We start from the raw sequence: 18,728 nt of genomic DNA on the forward strand, positions 1-18,728 counted from the left end.
AGGGTGGGAAACAGCTGGACAATAGAGGACTGGGCAAGGTAGGCATTTGGGCCTAATGGTTATAGCATCAGGCCAAGGCCAGATCAAGTGGGAAGATTCAAGAAGAGTTCAAGGGTTCAAGGGGTTCCCAGAGACTGTGCCCTCATCAATAGGACTTGGCAACAGATCAGATATGGAGGGAGGGGGTGAGTCTAAGGAACTGGGAGGATGGGGCTGCCCTCTGCTAAAAGGGAAGGTAGGAGGTGGGGAGGATTTAGTGGGAAAGATCATGAGAGGATTGATTATGTCTAAGTTCCCCTCCAACTCTTAAGTCTATGATCCTATGATTTCAAGGAGTGACTCTGGAAGCAGCATGCACGTCATGTGGGAAAGGGCTCCGGACTGGGAGTCAGATCAGTGAAGACTTTAATCCTTACATCAGTAAGAGGCTTCATGGTATAACTCAGGAGCCAGAAGGACCTTTTAATTCTAGTCTCCTTCTGTTGATTTCAAATTATCCCGTTTGTAGCTTAATTGTCATGGCTATTTGCATATTTTTCCCCCTTTAGACACAGGGAGAGCAGGGATTATTACTACTTTTCATTGTATTCCCAGCTCTTAGCACATTGCTCCCTAGAGTAGGCAGTAGGCGCTTCATAAACGTTTATTGATCTGTTCACTGAGATGAAGTACTACTACCGGCTGAGCGATCCTGGATAAGTTACTTAACCTCTAAGTGCGGTGACGTAAGACTGGAAGTTGCAGAGACTGCGCTAGCTAGCCCTAACGGGTAAGGTGCGCTCCTCTTTTTAACGAAATAATCACAGCTCTGGCCCCCATCCTGCTATAATCGATCAACAGTTAGCCCTGTGGTATTGGACAAGTTATTCAGCTCCGATCCGGCTTCGGTCTCCTGCTCCGTTAAATGAAGGAGTGTGACTAGAAGAACGTTTTTGTGATTTAAACCACATTAATACTAGAGATATTCGAGACCCGCGGGCTGGCTGCGCCTCGCCTCCTCTCCTCTTCTCCTCCTCCTTTCCAAAAGGGACCACCCACCACCAAAAAAGGCGCCAAAAAGAACTCACGCCCCCGGGAGGGCGGGAGACGACCCGCCACACTGTGTCTGGAACCTTTATGAAGCGGGTGCGCGTTCGCGGGAGGGACCGGAAAGGGCAAGGGACACGAGCGCGGACGATGTCGGGAGGCTGCAGGCTGAGGGCCTTCGGGGCTCGCGGCTGGGGGCGAGCCGGGGTACGGAATGCGTGCAGAGGGGCCGAACCTCCAAGGGCAGCGGCACCAGAAGGTGGGTGGCGATCGCGTTCCCTCGCGCCCCTTGGGCACGCGCTTTGCGGGCGGATAGGGGAGAGGAGGCTGGCTTACGGTAAATGCGCAGGCGCGGGCGAGGAGGCCGGGAGAGGAAGGGGGAAGGAATTCCAGAATGCCGGCGGAAAGTGTCAGCTCTGGGGCGGGGCCTAAAGGAGCCGAGTGGGGAACCCTGACATTGAACTCTTGTCCACGCTGGTTCAGGTGACCTTGCGAGGGCCGTGGGAGACCACAGCCCACGACCCGGCCCCGCCCTACCTTTCCAAGCGTTATTTTATCCTGCTTTATACTCTTAGTTTTTTTTTTTAATTGATAAACAGTATTTTCATTCCTTCTCTCACGTTTAAAGCAAAAATAGAAAAAGAAAACGCGCGTAACCATTATTCATTGTCAAGCAAGACAAATTATCGTATCAATGCAGACCCTCCTGCATTTGAATCCATCCCTCTGTCTGAGCTCTGTAATGACGGTTCTCATGGTGATGATGTTAAAGACATGATGAGGTAGGGAACCATAGGTTTTTAGGGGTGCTCGAGACCCCAAAACACCGACGCGCGGGGGTCTGCCGAGGGAGCCTGAGCATTTGTGACGCCAGTGGCAGCGGGCCAGAACAGAAGGATTGTGGGAGGGATTGAGGGGTGGTCAAGTAGTCTGGAGTGACTAGAGGAGGGGGGTTTAGGGAGGGTCTTGAGGAGTCTAAGGAGGATCTCGATGGGACTAGAGGTCAAGACTCCAGGAGTAAGATTTAGGGTGGGAAATAGCCGAAGGCCACCTGGAGATAACAGACAATACAGGGCTAGGCTAGTTTAAGGGTTACCCCCTTGAACCTGATGGGGAACAGTTTCTGGGAGCCCCCCTTGAACTCTCCTTGAAACTTCCCACTTGAGCTGGCCTTTGCCTGAGATTAAAGGCCTTTCCTCATCGCTAAACCCAAATCTCCACCTAGCCTAGACCTGTATTGTCCAGATGCATCCCATCCTTGATCCCATCAAAATCCCATTGTCTTGTTTCCTGGAGTCTTGACTTCTAGTCATCCCAGTCCCTTCACGATCTTCTTTAGACTCTTCCTCAAGACCCTCCTTAAACCCCTCCTCCCATCACCCCAGACTACTTGAGCACCCCTCTATCCCCTCCCACAATCTGTATATAAGCTCCATCTTGCCTCCCTGAAGGCGCTTAGATTCAATCTAGCTCAGTAGATTGAATCTGGCCTGCATGCTCACAAATGAGGCCACCCATTATGGCTAATCCTTAATAAACTTTGTCTTTTTCCTTGGCTGAGAAAGCTTGAGTGGATCTCTTTTGGCAGGACCCCTAAAAACCTTTGGTTCTTTACCCTCATCATTTTCTTTAACCTCATCATTTCTGTATCTCTATATCTATCTATATACCATACTATACATACTTCTATTTATCAGTTCTTTCTCTGGAGGCAGACAGTGTCTTCTTCCTTCATAGGTCCTTTGTAGTTGATTTGATACTTAAAATATTCAAAATGACTTAGTTGTTCAGTTTTTCTTAGAACAGCATCGCTGTTACTTTATTCTTACAACATTCTCTTGGTTTTGCTTATTTCACTCTGTGATACCTGAGTAGCCAGCTATTGCTAAAAAAACCCTGCCCCCAGCCCCTAATTGCAAACTCCAGTCTGCATATAGAAAAACAGACTGAGTTCCTGACATTCGGCAAGGGGCCTGGGTCCCTAAGACTTCTAAGGAATGTGAGCTAATTACCAGGGAAAAGTCTAATGCCTAACGACCTTCCTCTGGCAGAGTGGGCTCAGAGATGTCTCTATCTTATGTTAACAGACTGAGCTAAAACATCTCTCGGTCTGTCCATGGCCATTAAGGATGGAAGCCTTGACCCTAGACATTATCGTGAATTATATGACTTTTGCCTTATCTTGAGCCTTCCTAGCTTCAAGAGTTATGGCAAAAGTTGGAGACAGAGATCCTGGGTTGTAATTCCAATTGACACTTTGTCAACTATCTGATATGTTGTATTTACAATCTATTCAGGAGGTTCCTCTATTGTATCATGGTCATAAAAAGTGAAATAACACAGGCTTGCTGAGTCTGCAAAGTAACATATGTAAACTTCAACAGATAATTAAGCACTGAATCCTGTATTGTCTATATAAACTACCTTCTCGCTTCAAATGTGGTCATTTGATTTGGGAATTTCCCTGAATGACTGCCAGCTAATAAACTTCTCCATTCAAAACTTATACTCTGTGGCGTGTCTCACTCGCTTCTGGTATAACAACTCTTCATTATTTCATGGAAATCTTTCAATGTTTTTCCAAAATCAACCGGCTCATTGCTTCTTATAGCACAGTAATTTTCCATCACAGTCATGTACCACAACTTGTTTAGCCATTCCCCAATTGACAGTCTTCCCTCAATTTCCAGTTAGTTCTTTACCACCACAAAGAGAGCTGCTATAAATATTTTAGAACGTACAAGTCCTTTTACATTTTCTCTAGTCATCTTGGGAAGAAGGCTCTGATAGTGGTCTTGCTGGGTCAAAGGGCATAACTCCACATTGCTCCCCCAAATGGTTGGATCAGTTCACAGTTCCACCAACAGTGTATTAGTGTTTTAATTTTTCCACATCCCCTCCAACATTTGTCATTTTCCCCTTCTATCATTTTAGCCAATCTGATAAGTGTAAGATGATATCTCAAAGTAGTTTTAATTTCTGTTTCTCTAATCAATAATTTAGTGCTTTTTTTCTTAACGACTATATATAGTTTTGATTTCTTTACCTAAAAACTGCCTGTTCATATCCTTTGACCATTTATCAGTTGGGGAATAACTCATATTCTTATAAGTTTGACAGAGTTCTCTAGTAGTGTTCTTATTGTATAAATTGTTCTGCTTCTGCTCAATTTACTCTGTATTAGTTCATACAAGTCTTCTCAAGGGTTTCAACTCCTCATTTCTTATTGCACAACAATATTCCATTACATTCATAAAGTATTTATCATTCTTAGACCATTGTTTGTTTAGCCATTCCTCAGTTCAGTGGTCACTCCCTTAGTTTCCATTTCTTTGCCGTTATAAATAAAATACAGCAGTTTTTGTTTAAAAATAAGAACACAGTCATTGATTAAGCACTTAATGGTGTATCAGTGGTCTGAGCAATAGTGGAGGTAAATGGAAAGGCAAAAACAGTCAGTGTACTAAAGGAGCTTATGTTCTTTTAAAAATTTTTTTCAGTGAACAAAAATCTATTTTTTATCCCTCAACACTGCCCCCCCATCAATTAAAAAAAAAAACCAAACCCTTGAAACTCTTAAAACAAATATGCTTAGCTAAACCAAACAAATTTTCCCACTGGCTGTTTCCAAAAAATAAGTATCTCATTCTGCACCCTGAAGTCTATCATTTCTCTGCAAAGAGGTTGGTAACATACTTTATCATTGGTCTTCTGGAATCTTGGTCATTGCATTGATCAGAGTGCTTATGGCTTTCAAAGTTGTTTGTCTTTACAATATTGTTGTTATATGAATTGTTCTTTGTGTTTTGTTCATTTAAATCTGCATCAGTTATACAAGTCAACCTAGGTTTCTTTGAGACTTTCCCATTTCGTCATTTCTTATGGCACAGTTATATTTCATTGCCTTCATGTATCATAATTTATTCAACCATTCTTTAGCTGATGGACATCCCCTTAGTTTCAGTTCTTTGTTACCATGAAAAGAGCTGCTATATTTTTGTACATACGGGTGCTTTTGATCTCTTTGACATATAGATATAGTAGTGATATTGATAAGTCAAAGGATATGAAAAGTTAATAACTTTGGGGGCTAAATACCATGTTGCTTTCCAGAATAGATAACCAACCCATTGCTCTACCAGCAGTTTTGGTATATACCAAAATCCAGTACAAGGAAACATGTAGTACACAGCAAGACAGTAAAGCAAGCTAGCTTTATTGTGGTAATATATTTCTAAATAAGAAGGGCAGTGAGGGAAGAGGAAAACAGGTCAAGTCTGATGATTGAGGTCCCAGATAGAAGTGAGCATCCTGCTGGGGCCCTGGGTCAAATAGGTTAACCCCTCAGTTAGCAAGAGCTCTCCTAAGGAGGAATTGATATCTTAAGACAGGGGTGTGAAACCTGCAGCCTTGAGGCCACATGTGGCCCTCTATGGCCTCAAGTGGGGACTTTCACTGAATCCAAACTTCACAGAACAAATTGGGATCTGTGAAGTTTGGATTCAGTCAAAGGGTCACACACAGAAGACCTAGAGGGCCACATGTAACCTCGAGGCTGCAAGTTCCCCACACTGTCTTAAGATGTTTGCTGGAGCCTGTCACCTGTTTAATATCCATGCAATTAAGCATGAGTTCTGCCTCTTTGGTGTAGAAGCAGGCTAGTCAGTCAGCTCCCTCTTTATCTATGCTCTGTGGAGCATCTTCATTTCTAGGCTTGTGAATTTCCTACTTTCTTTTTCAGTCTCCAGCTTCCCTCTTCTCCCCTTTTACCATAAATTTTTGCGTAGAGGGAGCCTTGGGGAGACCCTTTTTCCAGTGTCCGTAGCTCTTTGATATTGGTAGCTGGCTAGGAAGGAGTTTAACTGCTCATAGATACCTGATAGTACCCTGACTAGAGAGTGAGAGGTTAAAGTTGTTATCAGCAACAGCAGCTTCTTTTCCTGTCATATTTTAAGCTTATTTGGGGTGTGGGGGTGCATTTGAGGGTCTAGGCCAGGAAGCATTTTGAAATATCTCTGGAGACCAGAGGCTGGCAAAACTTTCCTTCCCAGACCCAGAGAATCTCAGGGTCCAGAAGCCACCTCCAAGATTTTTGGTAAGGGAAGTGCCACCACTTTAATTCAGCCACAGAAATACCCCAGTCTTGTGTGTTGATTTTGATTTCAGAAGGACCAACTTCCAGATTTTGCTGATTATATAGCCAGTCTTAAAAGCAACCTATGGGTACCTTAAAAGCACCACTTTACGGGCAAAAAATGGAGTGCCTGTTATTGCCATAGAAAAGAGTATATGCCATAAGCAATCTGTTTTAGATTGAGTCCCTTATAGATTTTGGCATCCCATCCTTGTTACCAGGGTTACCCTAGGGGCTTCTTCATTTAGTAGGGTGGGGAGGCTCCCGGGTTCATTACAGCTTAGATATGAGGTGGCATCTCAGAGTTAGCAACTCTTTTTGTAGTGATAAAGAACTGAAGGGGTACCTTTCTAAAATTATTGCATGTTACTCTCTTTCATTCTCTCAGCAGCACACTTGCTTGACATTCCATCTCCCATTTCTTTGTATTGACTGCTGCCATACCTGGAATTCACTCCCTCCTCACCTTTGCTTAGAATCCCCTGACTTCCTTCCAGACCTCTCTCAAGTGCTACATCACACTGCAGGACTTTATTACCTCTTCCTCTCCTTTTCTCACTCCTCCCAATTGCTAGTACACTTCTACTAAAATCAATTTGCTTTTATTTTGCATTTGCGTTTTATGTATTTGTTTCCTTCAATAAAGCAGAGGCCTCTCAAGAGTTTTTTTTTTTCTTAGTATACCCAGCTCTTCACATGAAATATATTTTTAAAATTTTTAATTAAAATTTTTTTGAATTCCAAACTCTTTCTCTCCTTCCCACTCTTTGAGAAAGCAAGCAATGTGATACCCATTAGTGTACCTTGTTTTTGACACATAGAAGGCACATAAATAAATGCTTGTAGAATGATTGAATGAATGAATGTACCCTTTCTTTGTGGAGGCAATTAAACTGAGATGATATGACATGACTTGTCCAAAGGGGACATGGCTATTCTGGTAATTTCCAAGAGATATGTATCACAGTGTCATCAATTTAGATCTAGAAGGGATTTTTGAGATTATTAGTCCATCCCCCTCTTTTTACAGATGAGGAAACTGAGCCTCAGAGGTGGCACAGTGAGTGGATAGAGTGATGGTTTTGGAGGCAGGAAGACTTGTGTTTAAATTCCACCTTAACTATTTACTAGTTAGGTAATCTAGGCCAAGTCACTTCAATTAGTCACTTCAATTCACTTAACCCTGTGCCTCAGGTTCCATATATGTAAAAGGGATGGACTCTTCATGGCTTCTAAAATCTTTTCTGGCTCTAATATATGATCCTAGGAGAAGTGATTTGCCTGAGGTCACGCAGCTATTTAGTGGCAGAATATGGACTAGAACCTTTGCTGTACTTGCTTCTGGCCCAATCATTTTTCATTACGCTACTTTCCCTTACCCCTCAAGAGACCTTTCAATTCACTCTTGGGAGCCAAGCCATAGTCACTTAATCCCTTGCTTTTTGCCTTAAAGCTAGAACTGGCCTCATCTGATGGCACTTCTGAGTCTGACCACAAAAAAACTGTAATACAAGGCAATCTGGGAAGGCAAGAGAACTATAAGTGAAATGCTAAGGAAATTTCACATGGGATATATGCTGCTGTGATGTGTTCATTTTCACAATGTGTTTGAAGATTTGGAGGCAGAGTATTTTTTTTATTTAATTTATTTAATATGTTTAGTTTTCAGCATTGATTTTCACAAGAGTTTGAATTACAAATTTTCTCCCCATTTCTACCCTCCCGCGCACTCCAAGATGGCCTATATTCTGGTTGCACCATTCCCCAGTTAGCCCTCCCATCTGTCACCCCACGACCCTCCCATCCCCCTTTCACTTCTTCTCTTTTGGGGCAAGATAAATTTCTATGCCCCATTTCCTGTGTATCTTATTTCCTAGTTGCATGCAAAAACTTTTTCCTTGTTATGGTTTTTGAACATCTGTTTTTAAAACTTTGAGTTCCAAATTCTCTCCCCTCTTCCCTCCCCGACCACCCTCCCTAAGAAGGCAAGCAATTCAACATAGGCCACATGTGTGTCATGTAAAACCCTTCCACTGTACTCATGTTGTGAAAGATTAACTATGTTTTGCTCCTTCCTAACCTATCCCCCTTTATTGAATTTTCTCCCTTGACCCTGTCCCTTTTTGAAAGTGTTTGTTTCTGATTACCTCCTCCCCCCATCTGCCCTCCCTTCTATCATCCCCCCTTTTTTTATTTTCTTCCTTCTTCTTTCCTGTGGGGTAAGATACCCAATTGAGTGTGTGTGGTATTCCCTCCTCAGGTCAAATCTGATGAGAGCAAGATTTATTCATTCCTCCTCACCTGCCCCCTCTTCCCTTCCCAGAGAACTGCTTTTTTTTGCCACTTTTATGCGAGATAATTTACCCCATTCTATCTCTCCCTTTCTCCCTCTCTCAATATATTCCTCTCTTATCCCTTAATTTGATTTTACATTTTTAGATATCATCCCTTCATATTCAGCTCACCCTGTGCCCTCTGTGTGTGTGTGTGTGTATACATACATATACACACATATATATACACACACCTACATACATACATACATACATAGACACACACATGTGTATATATATATATGTATACACCTATATATATATATATATATATATATATGCATATTCCTTTCAGCTACTATGATATTGAGGTCTCATGAATCATACAGATCATCTTTCCATGTAGGAATGTAAACAAAACAGTTCAACTTTAGTAGGTCCCTTATGATTTCTCTTTCTTTACTTTTTCATGCTTCTCTTGATTCTTGTGTTTGAAAGTCAAATTTTCTATTCAGCTCTGGTCTTTTCACTGAGAAAGCTTGAAAGTCCTCTATTTTATTGAAAGTGCGTATTTTGCCTTGGAGCATGATACTCAGTTTTGCTGGATAGGTGATTCTTGGTTTTAATCCTAGCTCCATTGACCTCTGGAATATTGTATTCCAAGCCCTTCAGTCCATTAATGTGGAAGCTGCCAGATCCTGTGTTATCCTGATTGTTTTTCCACAATACTCAAATTGTTTCTTTCTGGCTGCTTGAAGTATTTTCTCCTTGACCTGGGGGCTCTGGAATTTGGCAACAATGTTCCTAGGAGGTTTTTTTGGGGGGATCTATTTGAGGAGGCGATTGGTGGATTCTTTCAATTTCTATTTTACCCTCCGGCTCTAGAATATCAGGGCAATTCTCCTTGATAATTTCCTGAAAGATGATATCTAGGCTTTTTTTTTTTGATCATGGCTTTCAGGTAGTCCAGCAATTTTAAAATTATCTCTCCTGGATCTATTTTCTAGGTCAGTTGTTTTTCCAATGAGATATTTCACATTGTCTTCCACTTTTTCATTCCTTTGGTTCTGTTTTATAATATCTTGATTTCTCATCAAGTCACTAGCTTCCACTTGTTTCAATCTCATTTTTAAGGTGGTATTTTTTTCAGTGGTCTTTTGGACCTCCTTTTCCATTTGGCTAATTCTGCCTTTCAAGGCATTCTTCTCCTCATTGGCTTTTTGGAGCTCTTTCGCCATTTGAGTTAGTCTATTTTTTAAAGTGTTGTTTTCTTTAGTACTTTTTTTCAATATTTTTTTGGGTCTCCTTTAGCAAGTCATTGACTTGTTTTTCATGGTTTTCTCACATCCTTCTCATTTCTCTTCCCAATTTTTCCTCTACTTCTCTAACTTGCTTTTCCAAATCCTTTTTGAGCTCTTCTATGGCCTGAGACCAGTTCATGTTTTTCTTGGAGGCTTTTGGTGTAGGCTCTTTGACTTTGTTGACTTCTTCTGGCTGTATGTTTTGGTCTTCTTTGTCACCAAAGAAAGATTCCAAAGTCTGAGACTGAATCTGGGTGTGTTTTTGCTGCCTGGCCATGTTCCCAGCCAACTTACTTGACCCTTGACATTTTCATTGGGGTACAACTGCTTGTAGAGCAAAGAGTACTTTGTTCCAAGCTTGAGGGGATGCGCTGTTGATTTCAGAGCTATTTCTATACAGCCAGCTCTGCCACACCAGCACTCCTCCTCCCTCAAGAACCACCAACCGGGACCTGATGCAAATCTTAAGTAGGCTCTGCACTCCTGCTCTTATCCACCACTTAATTCCTCCCACCACGTGGGCCTGGGGCCGGAAGTAACTGCAGCTGTAGTTCTGTAGCTGCACTTCTCCCGCTGCCCCTGGGGCAGTGTCTGAACCTTGAACTCTGTACCCCTCAGCTTTTCCCACTAACCTTCTCTGTTGTCTTTGGTGTTTGTGGGTTAAGAAGTCTGGTAACTGCCACAGCTCAGTGATTCAGGGCGCTAGGGCCTGTTCCAGCCTGCTGCTGGTCTGGTTGGTCCTGCTGCTGCCCACGCTGAGCTCCATTCCCCTCTGTTCCGTGCACGATAGACCTCATTCAGCGACCATCCAGGATGTCCTGGGCTAGATCCCTGCTTCCCTCTGCTATTTTGTGGGTTCTGCAGTTCTAGAATTTTTTCAGAGCCATTTTTTATAGTTTTTTGGAGGGACCTGGCAGGAAGCTCACGCAAGTCCCTGCTTTTCAGCTGCCATCTTGGCTCCACCCCCAGAAGTTGAGGCAGAGTATTCTTGAGAAGCTGTTGGGGGTCAAAAAACCATTGTCTTCTGTTTTCAGCAGGGCTTCTTAAACTTTTTCCACTTCCGACCTCTTCAGCACTTCTTAAATTGTGGGTGGAGACCTCAATATGGGGTTGGGACTCTTGGTAGAATTGTGAACTGATTCAGTGATTCTGGAGAACAATCTGGTACTATGGCCAAAGAGTTATAAAACTGCATATTCTTTGATCCAGCAATACTACTACTGGACAAAGACGTCAAAAAAAGGAGGAAAGTAGCTATTCGTACAAAAATATTTATAGCAGCTTTTTGTGGTGGGTAACAATTGGAAATTAAGAGAATGCTTATCAGTTGGGGAATGCTGTTTCCACAATCCGGCTAGCAGCTTCTATGGGGGTGTAAGATCCACCCACAGCCAGCACCCAGAAAGCTTCTGGCATGCTGGGAAAGCACAGGTTCTTTTGATCTGCTTTAATAAGGAAAGCAAGGTTAAAGGGGTTGACAAGTTTACTTTAATCCAGCATACAGATAGCATTCACTTAGTTCAGGGGAAAAAGCCAGCACCCTGAACTTCAGAATAAAATACAAACAAAGTACAAACATCAACAGACAGACCCAATACAATTCATAGTTACCAACATCTAGGTTCAGCTTGGGAGCTCAGAACAAGGGCTGGCCCAGAGTCACGCTCGCCACCACTGCTGCGGGAATGAGCTCAAGGAACAGACAGCCAACCCCTGGTTTTTATATCTTTTTCAGCGTCAGGGGTGTCACGCATGCTACTCACCCACATGACCTAGAATCGTCACAAAGAGGCGGACTTAAACCCATGTGGTCTAAAAGCCTCTGCTCTCCCAGACGTGTCAACTAGGCCCTCCCTGGAGTTAGCCCCACCTTGGGCCCCACCTTAGTTGCCAATCCACACCCACTAAGGTTTTACACCTAATAGGGGTTTGGGCCTGGGACTTAGCACCTAGTAAGACTCAATGAATTGCTCAAAGGGAACAAAAGCCAAACTATTCAAGGGCGCTTGTTGAACTAAGTGCTAAGGAGCCCAATTTTGGTTACCAACACAAATGCTAAACAAGCTGTGGTATATGTTATAAGGGAATATTATTGTGTTATAAGAAATGACAGGCAGGATGATTTCAGAAAAACCTGGAAAGACTTACATGAACTGATGTAAAGTAAGTAAACAGAACCAGGAGAACGTTATGCACAGTAACAGCAATGTTGTATGATGAAGAATTGTGAATGACTTAGCTGTCCTCAGCAATACAATGATCTAAGACATCCCAAAGGACTAATGATGAAGCATACTGTCTGCCTTCAGAGAAAGAACTGATATTGTTTGAATGCGGACTGAAACATGCTGTTTTTCACTTTTTTCATTCTTTTCCTTTTATTCTAATCTCTTTGTACAAAATGACTAATATGGGAATATTTCACGTGATTGCACATGTACAACCTATATCTGATTGCTTAGTGGCTCAGGGAGGAAGGGATAGAATTTGCAACTCACAACTTTAAAAAAAAATGTTAAAAAAATTGTTTTAACAAGTAATTGGGGAAAAAATAAAATACATATTAAAAAAAAATAAAGAGTACCAAAGAGTTTGAGAGGAAATTTCACGTGAAAAAAAGAAATCACTATCTTATTTCTCCCCCCTGCTATGCCATACATAAAGATAGAATTAAATTTAATCCCAGCTGAAGGTTTTGTGCTTCCTTCACATTATTAGTAATAGTTTTTTATTTGTGGGGAGATGAAGGCAATAGAAAATGACACATTGACAAATCATATAAACACAAAGAGCACATTAAGCTTGGCAGTTTCAGAGGGCCATCTGCTGAGATAACCTTGATGCAATGCCCTTTATAGGAATGTTGGATTTTTGAGCTATAAGTTGTCTGAAATGTAACTGTGGCTTTACTAGCTTTATTTTGTTACTGTAGTTTTAATGCCAACTTTGGGAGAATTTTCTCTAAGGTAAAAACAACATTAAGCATAGTATTTATACTGAAAGTTACAGACACTGCAAGGTGTAGTTCCTACCCAAGTTGTCTGGAAGCCTTCAGGACCCAAAGAATGAAGGAGCCCTAGGAGACCAAATATGGAGGTGCCATAGGATCCTCCTTTTAAATGGCAGCCTCTCTTAGTTTAGTGTTATTAGAGACTTAGGGAACTCAAGAAGATATTGTATTTACCTACTGTACTCCAAATCATAGAATTTAAAGCTAGAAGAAAGAGAAGAGAACAACTCAGAGGCCATGTGATATAGTAGAAAGAATCTGCTAGACTTGGAGTCTGGAAAAGCTATGGTCCCATTGTACAGACACAATTAAAGCAGACATAATTTTGTAAGTGCTTTGCTCCATTAATCTAGAATCATAGAATTTGAAAGGATCTCAGTGACCATCTACTCCAACCCATGCATGAAGGGAATTCCCACTCTAACACATGCAACAAGTTGCCATCTAGCCTCAGCTTGAAGAGCTCTAATGGTGGAGCCCACCACCTCCAAAGGTAGCACATTCTACTTTTGAACATCTCTAATTTTTAGGAAGTTTTTCCTGATATTAAGCCTAAATTCACCTCTTTGCAATTTCCATTTATTGCCCCTGCTTCTGCCCTCTGGGACCAAAGAACAAATCTGATCCCTCTTCCACACGATGTTCTTTCAGATATTTGAAGAGAGTTATCATGTCACCCTTGAGTCTTTTGCTCCCTAGACTGGAAGTTCCTAGTTCCTTCTACCAATTCCACTTAACTTAGACTCAAGATTCTTCAACATCCTCATGACCCTTCCCCGGATGCTCTCTGCCTCACTTAAAATGTTGCTCCCAGAACTGATTACAACATTCCAGATGTGACAAAGTACTTCAGAGCCAAAGTACAGAGGGACTATCATTTCTTTATTCTTGGAAGCGACGCCTCTTTTAATGTAGCCCAGGATAAATGAGAATGAAATTAATTCACTCATAAAATGGAAGCAGATAGGCAGAATGAATTACAAAACAGAACCCAAGAATATGTTGTTTACAAGAAACTCTTAAAACAAAGAGACACACAGAAAAATAAAGGGCTGAAGTAGAATCTATTATGGTTCAGTTGAAGTAAAAAAGGTATGTAGAAATAATGATCTCAGACAAAATAAAAGCAAAAATAGACCTAATTAAAAGAGAAACTACAATGAAGTAATATTAATACTAAACATATATGTACCAAATGGCATAGTATCCAAATTCTTAAAGGAAAAGTTAAATGAACTGCAGAAGGTAACAGACAGTAAAGCTATACTGGTGGAGGACCTCACCCTTCCCCTTCTCAGATAGATAAATCTATTATCAGTTAGATAAATCTAACCATAAAATAAATAAGAAGTCAAGGAGATGAATAAAATCTTAGAAAAGTTAGATATGATACACCTCTGGGGAAAACTGAATGAGAATAGAAAGGAATGTACCTTTTTCTCAGCTGTATATAGCACCTTCAGAAAAATTTGTCATGTATCAGGGCATAAAAACCTCACAACCAAATGCAGAAAAGCATAAACATAAAATGTATCATTTTCAGACCATAATGCAATAAAAATGACATTTAGCAAAAGGCTATGGAAGCATAGATTAAAAGCTAATTGGAAATTAAATAATTTAATCCTGAAGAACTACTAGGTCAAAGAACAAATCATAGTAACCACCATTAATTTCATTAAGGACAACATTACAAAATTTGTGGCATGCAGCCAAAGCAGTATTTTGGGGAAAAGTTATATCACTAATTGCATACATCAGTAAAAGAGAGAAAGAGTAGTAAAATAAATTGGTCATGCTACTAAAAAAACTAGGAAAAGAACATATTAAAAATCTTCAATTAAACACCAAAATGGGAATCCTGAAAAATCAAAGGAGAAATTAATAAAGTTGAAAGGAAGAAAACTGTTAAACTAATAAAACTAGGAGCTGGTTTTATTAGAAAAAAAACAAACAAAACCCAACAATAAAAAAGATAAAACATTGATTAATTTGATTTAAAAAAAGAGAAAACCAAATTACTAGTATCAAAAATGAAAATGGTGACTGCGCCACCAATGAAGATGAAACTAAAGCAATTATTAGGAATTATTTTGCACAGTTATATATGCCAGTAAAACTAATAAACTAAGTGAAATGGATGAATATTTATAAAAATATAAACTGCCCAGATTAACAAAAGAGGAAATATAATACTTAAATAATGCTATTTTAGGAAAAGAAATTGAACAAGCTGTCAGTGAACTCCCTAAAAAAATCCCAGATGGATTAACAAGTAAATTCTGGCTAACATTTAAGGAACAATTAATCCCAATACTATACAAACAATTTGAAGAAAAAAAAACAGGTAAAGAAGTCCTACTTAATTCTTTTTATGACACAAATATGGTTTTGATACCTAAACTAGGAGAGCAAAAACAGAGAAAGAAAACTATAGACCACTTTCCTTAATGAATGTTGATAGGTGGATATATCTTAAAATTTTGAATAATTGTTTTGTCAATAAAGGATGGGGACTACTACTACTATTACTATCACTACTCTATATTTATACAAGGTGTCTCAAAAACCTTACTACAGTTTTAAGCTTTCATAGCTTAAATGTGTACCATAGTGCTATTAAAGCTTAAAACTGCACTAAGACTTTTGGGACACTCTGTAAAGTGTCAATCCCGAGAAGTAGGCAGTATAAGGGTTATCATCCCCATTTGACGGATGAAACTCAGAGAAGTTAAATGACTTTCCCAGTATCACATAAAGAAACTCAAACCAAGGTCTCCTGACTTCAAGTCTAGTGTTGTTTCTATTATATGATCAATTCTAAGTGAATAATGTAAAAATGGGAAAATCGGGGCTAGTTTGAACATATATACATTTTCTTATAATTGGGTGGAGAAAGTTAGTCTGACTTCAGAATAGAAGACTTCCCTGCTTTCATATTTGAATATGATGCTACTGGTGGTGTTTTTACTGTGTTGAATAGCAGTAACGTTGACTCTAATTAGTTTCATTATTAAGTACTATTGTTGTTGTTCAGTCACGTCTGATCCTGTAGACTATATTCACCATGGGATTTTCTTCGTAAAGATACTGGTTCGCCATTTCCTTCTCCAGTGGAGTAAGGCAAATAGAGTGAGTTGCCCAGTAAATGTCTGAGGCTAGATTTAAACTCAGGTCTTCCTGACTTTAGGCCCAGCGCTCTGTCTACTGAACCACCAAACTTTTGGTTAAATGTCTGTAACTAGAATTTTGCTTTTTTAAAGTAGAGTACAGTCCAAAAATTTTTTTTCCTTTTATCTTAAAAATCTACTTAAATTTTTGTCAGTTGTGATATAATAAAGGAATGAATTGTATTGGTTAGTTTCAAGATAAAATTATATTGTCCATCAGTAAGGATTGTTCTTTGGAAGGTTTTTTTTTGTTTGTTTTTTGTCTTGCCTTTCATTGCTTTTTATCTTCCTATTTATCCAGGAAAGCAAACCAATAGGACTTTACTGATGACACCTTGGCTATTGAGTGACAAAGGAATCATGTGCTTAAAATCTAACAATGTAACCTTTGCCTATTCAGATAAAATGAAAAGTTACAGGTATGTTTATTGACTAGTCAGTACAATCATTACTTATTTGGAGGAGAAATGTTATGATTTATCATAATCATAATAATTTATCATCTCACTTAGCAGTGAGGTGATGTTTGCTAATTTGTCCTTATGTGATAGTCAAATACTTTAATTGAGGGGCTTTTTATTTTTTAAAATTAGAATGCAGAATTTATATGTCACTTTTTCTTTCAGTATTTTGTTAGAGTTATATAACAGTGTCACACATGAAACCATAAATTATTTTGGTCAAAAAGAAAATGGATATGTATACATACTGTTAACATTAAACTAAGAACTTTTGTATAATTGTATTAGTTTCACAAAATGAAATTTACAATTTTATGGAAAATAGTATTAGATTGGGCTCTGTTTTCCAAGTGTCTAGTCCTGCTTCCTGCATAAGCATCTTTTTGAAGTAGAATGAAAAAAGGTGAATGAACATAATATTCAGGAAGAGTTCCACCTGTATCTTAAGGACATGTGTGTTATATACCTAGTCTTCAGGATTTACAGGTATTGCTGAACATAATGTAACGTGCTAAAACCTAATTGGCATCACTCAACATTTCATAAATTAGAATTTCACTGTTGTAAATTTTACTCTGCTAGAGCATGGAACTCAAAATGATACAGGTACCTTTTGGATCTCAAATTTTTAAATTTTTGGAAAATTATAAACATTTAATGGTCTTATTCAGAGGATCAGGTAGGAGCTTTTTGAAAGGCTTAAAAAGTTGTGGGCCCAAACCAACACCAATAGTCCTGGGGTCGTGTCTTAAATAAACATAGCAATTCTCTGTAGCCTCGCTCTTTTGGAAGAGGGACTAGAGAATTTAATTTTGTAGGTTTATACTGCATAGTGTCTGGTTATTTTCTTTCATTAAAGAACCCATTCCCCAGACATTGTTGCTCAGTAGTACATGCTGCATTCCCTTTTGTCCAGATTTGCTAGAAATTATATTATGCACTGGGCTTTTCAGAATCATCATGGTGCTGTCTGATGGTGTGAGCCTGGAAAGCCTCAAATTAGTAAAAGTAACTTAGGTGGAAAGCAAACTTTTTTCTATACTTAATGGCACAGTGAAAATGTTATTTTAAAAGATTTTATTTCAAAGGAAAGCAGCTATGATGATATTAACAGAACTCCCTTATAAATCAAAAGGATATGGAGGAGGGATATGGGGGTTTTGTATTTCATATACTGTAAGTAAGAATGCGGTATTACCCATGTTATGTTTTGAAGACCTTTGGAATTTCATATGTTCATTATTTTCATTCTTCAGGTATGTTGGAATGAGATTGTATAGCACTTCAACAACAGTGGATCCAAAAGAGATGAAAACATTTAAGGCCCTGGCGTACAAATGGTGGGATGAGCAAGGAGCATATGCACCTCTTCATTCTATGAATGACTTAAGGGTGCCATTTATTAGGTACTATTTGGTAAACTCTTAGTCTTCTTAAATGATACTCTGTTTAGTGCTTGATCTTGTGTTAAATTTATTTTCTCTTTTGTATATACTCAACTACATAAGTATAAATTGTGTGCAAAAATGCGTAGAAAAGCATACGTTGTTACTATGCTTTTGAAGTTAGAATCTCTACAAAGATTTGAATGTTTTTGTATTTTATATTATCAATAATGTTACCTAATATGATAATCTTTTTTCCAGTACCTTACAAAGTACCTCACAACCCAGATTTTCTGATTCCTGACTCTATTTTCATTTCAATTCAGCTAACTTTTTTCCCCTAACCACATTTTAAAAAATGTTTTTTTTTTAATTCACTCCTCATCTCCACCTCCTGACTTTCCTGGCTTCCTTCAAGTGGCATCTAAAATCCCACCTTTTACAAGAAGGCTTTCTAGGTATGGGGAACAGCCAGTGAAAATGCAGAGTCAGAAGATGGAGTGCCTTGTTCAAGGAACAGCATGACATCTGGGTGATATGAGATGAAGAGGAGGGGGAGAAAAAGGAACTCTTGGTGAATGACCTCATTTTTTTTTTGGTAAAATATGAAGCAAGCTTCTTAGCTACGAGAGTAGGGGTAGGAGGCACTTTGGGAGATTAGAGGAGGGATGAAAAAGTTTGGAAAAGCTACTGTGGTGAGTCATTTAGGGAGATATAAAAGGATTCCCTTGCTATGGTGAGAGCCGACTTGAGATTATATAACATAAATTTGTAGTATTCTCCTTCACCAAAGTTTTATGATTTTATCCAGCTTTGTTCAGCACCACATGAATAGGAACAAAGTTGGTGATAGGATAAGGGACAAAGGACTTGAGAGAAGAGAGCAAGGTAGAGTTGAACTGATTCAAAATGGGGAAGGGAGGAGAGAGCACCCAGTGCAGTAGGGATTGCTTGGAAAAGAATGAGAG

At 39.6% G+C, this 18,728-nt stretch overlaps 1 protein-coding gene across 1 annotated transcript in view; it reads left to right on the top strand.

Moving 5' to 3' along the window:
• The first annotated feature begins 1,102 nt into the window (after positions 1–1,102).
• COQ3 (coenzyme Q3, methyltransferase) overlaps positions 1,103–18,728 on the top strand; it is a 30,609-nt gene continuing 12,983 nt past the window's right edge. Inside the window, exons 1-3 of the mRNA XM_036769133.1 lie at positions 1,103–1,285; positions 16,216–16,333; positions 17,632–17,781. Of these exons, the coding sequence (XP_036625028.1) occupies positions 1,117–1,285; positions 16,216–16,333; positions 17,632–17,781 (437 nt within the window). The 5' untranslated portion in view covers positions 1,103–1,116. The remainder of the gene's footprint in view (positions 1,286–16,215; positions 16,334–17,631; positions 17,782–18,728) is intronic.

The sequence above is a fragment of the Trichosurus vulpecula genome, chromosome 7 (genome assembly GCF_011100635.1).
Source record: "Trichosurus vulpecula isolate mTriVul1 chromosome 7, mTriVul1.pri, whole genome shotgun sequence".
NCBI lineage: Eukaryota > Metazoa > Chordata > Mammalia > Diprotodontia > Phalangeridae > Trichosurus > Trichosurus vulpecula.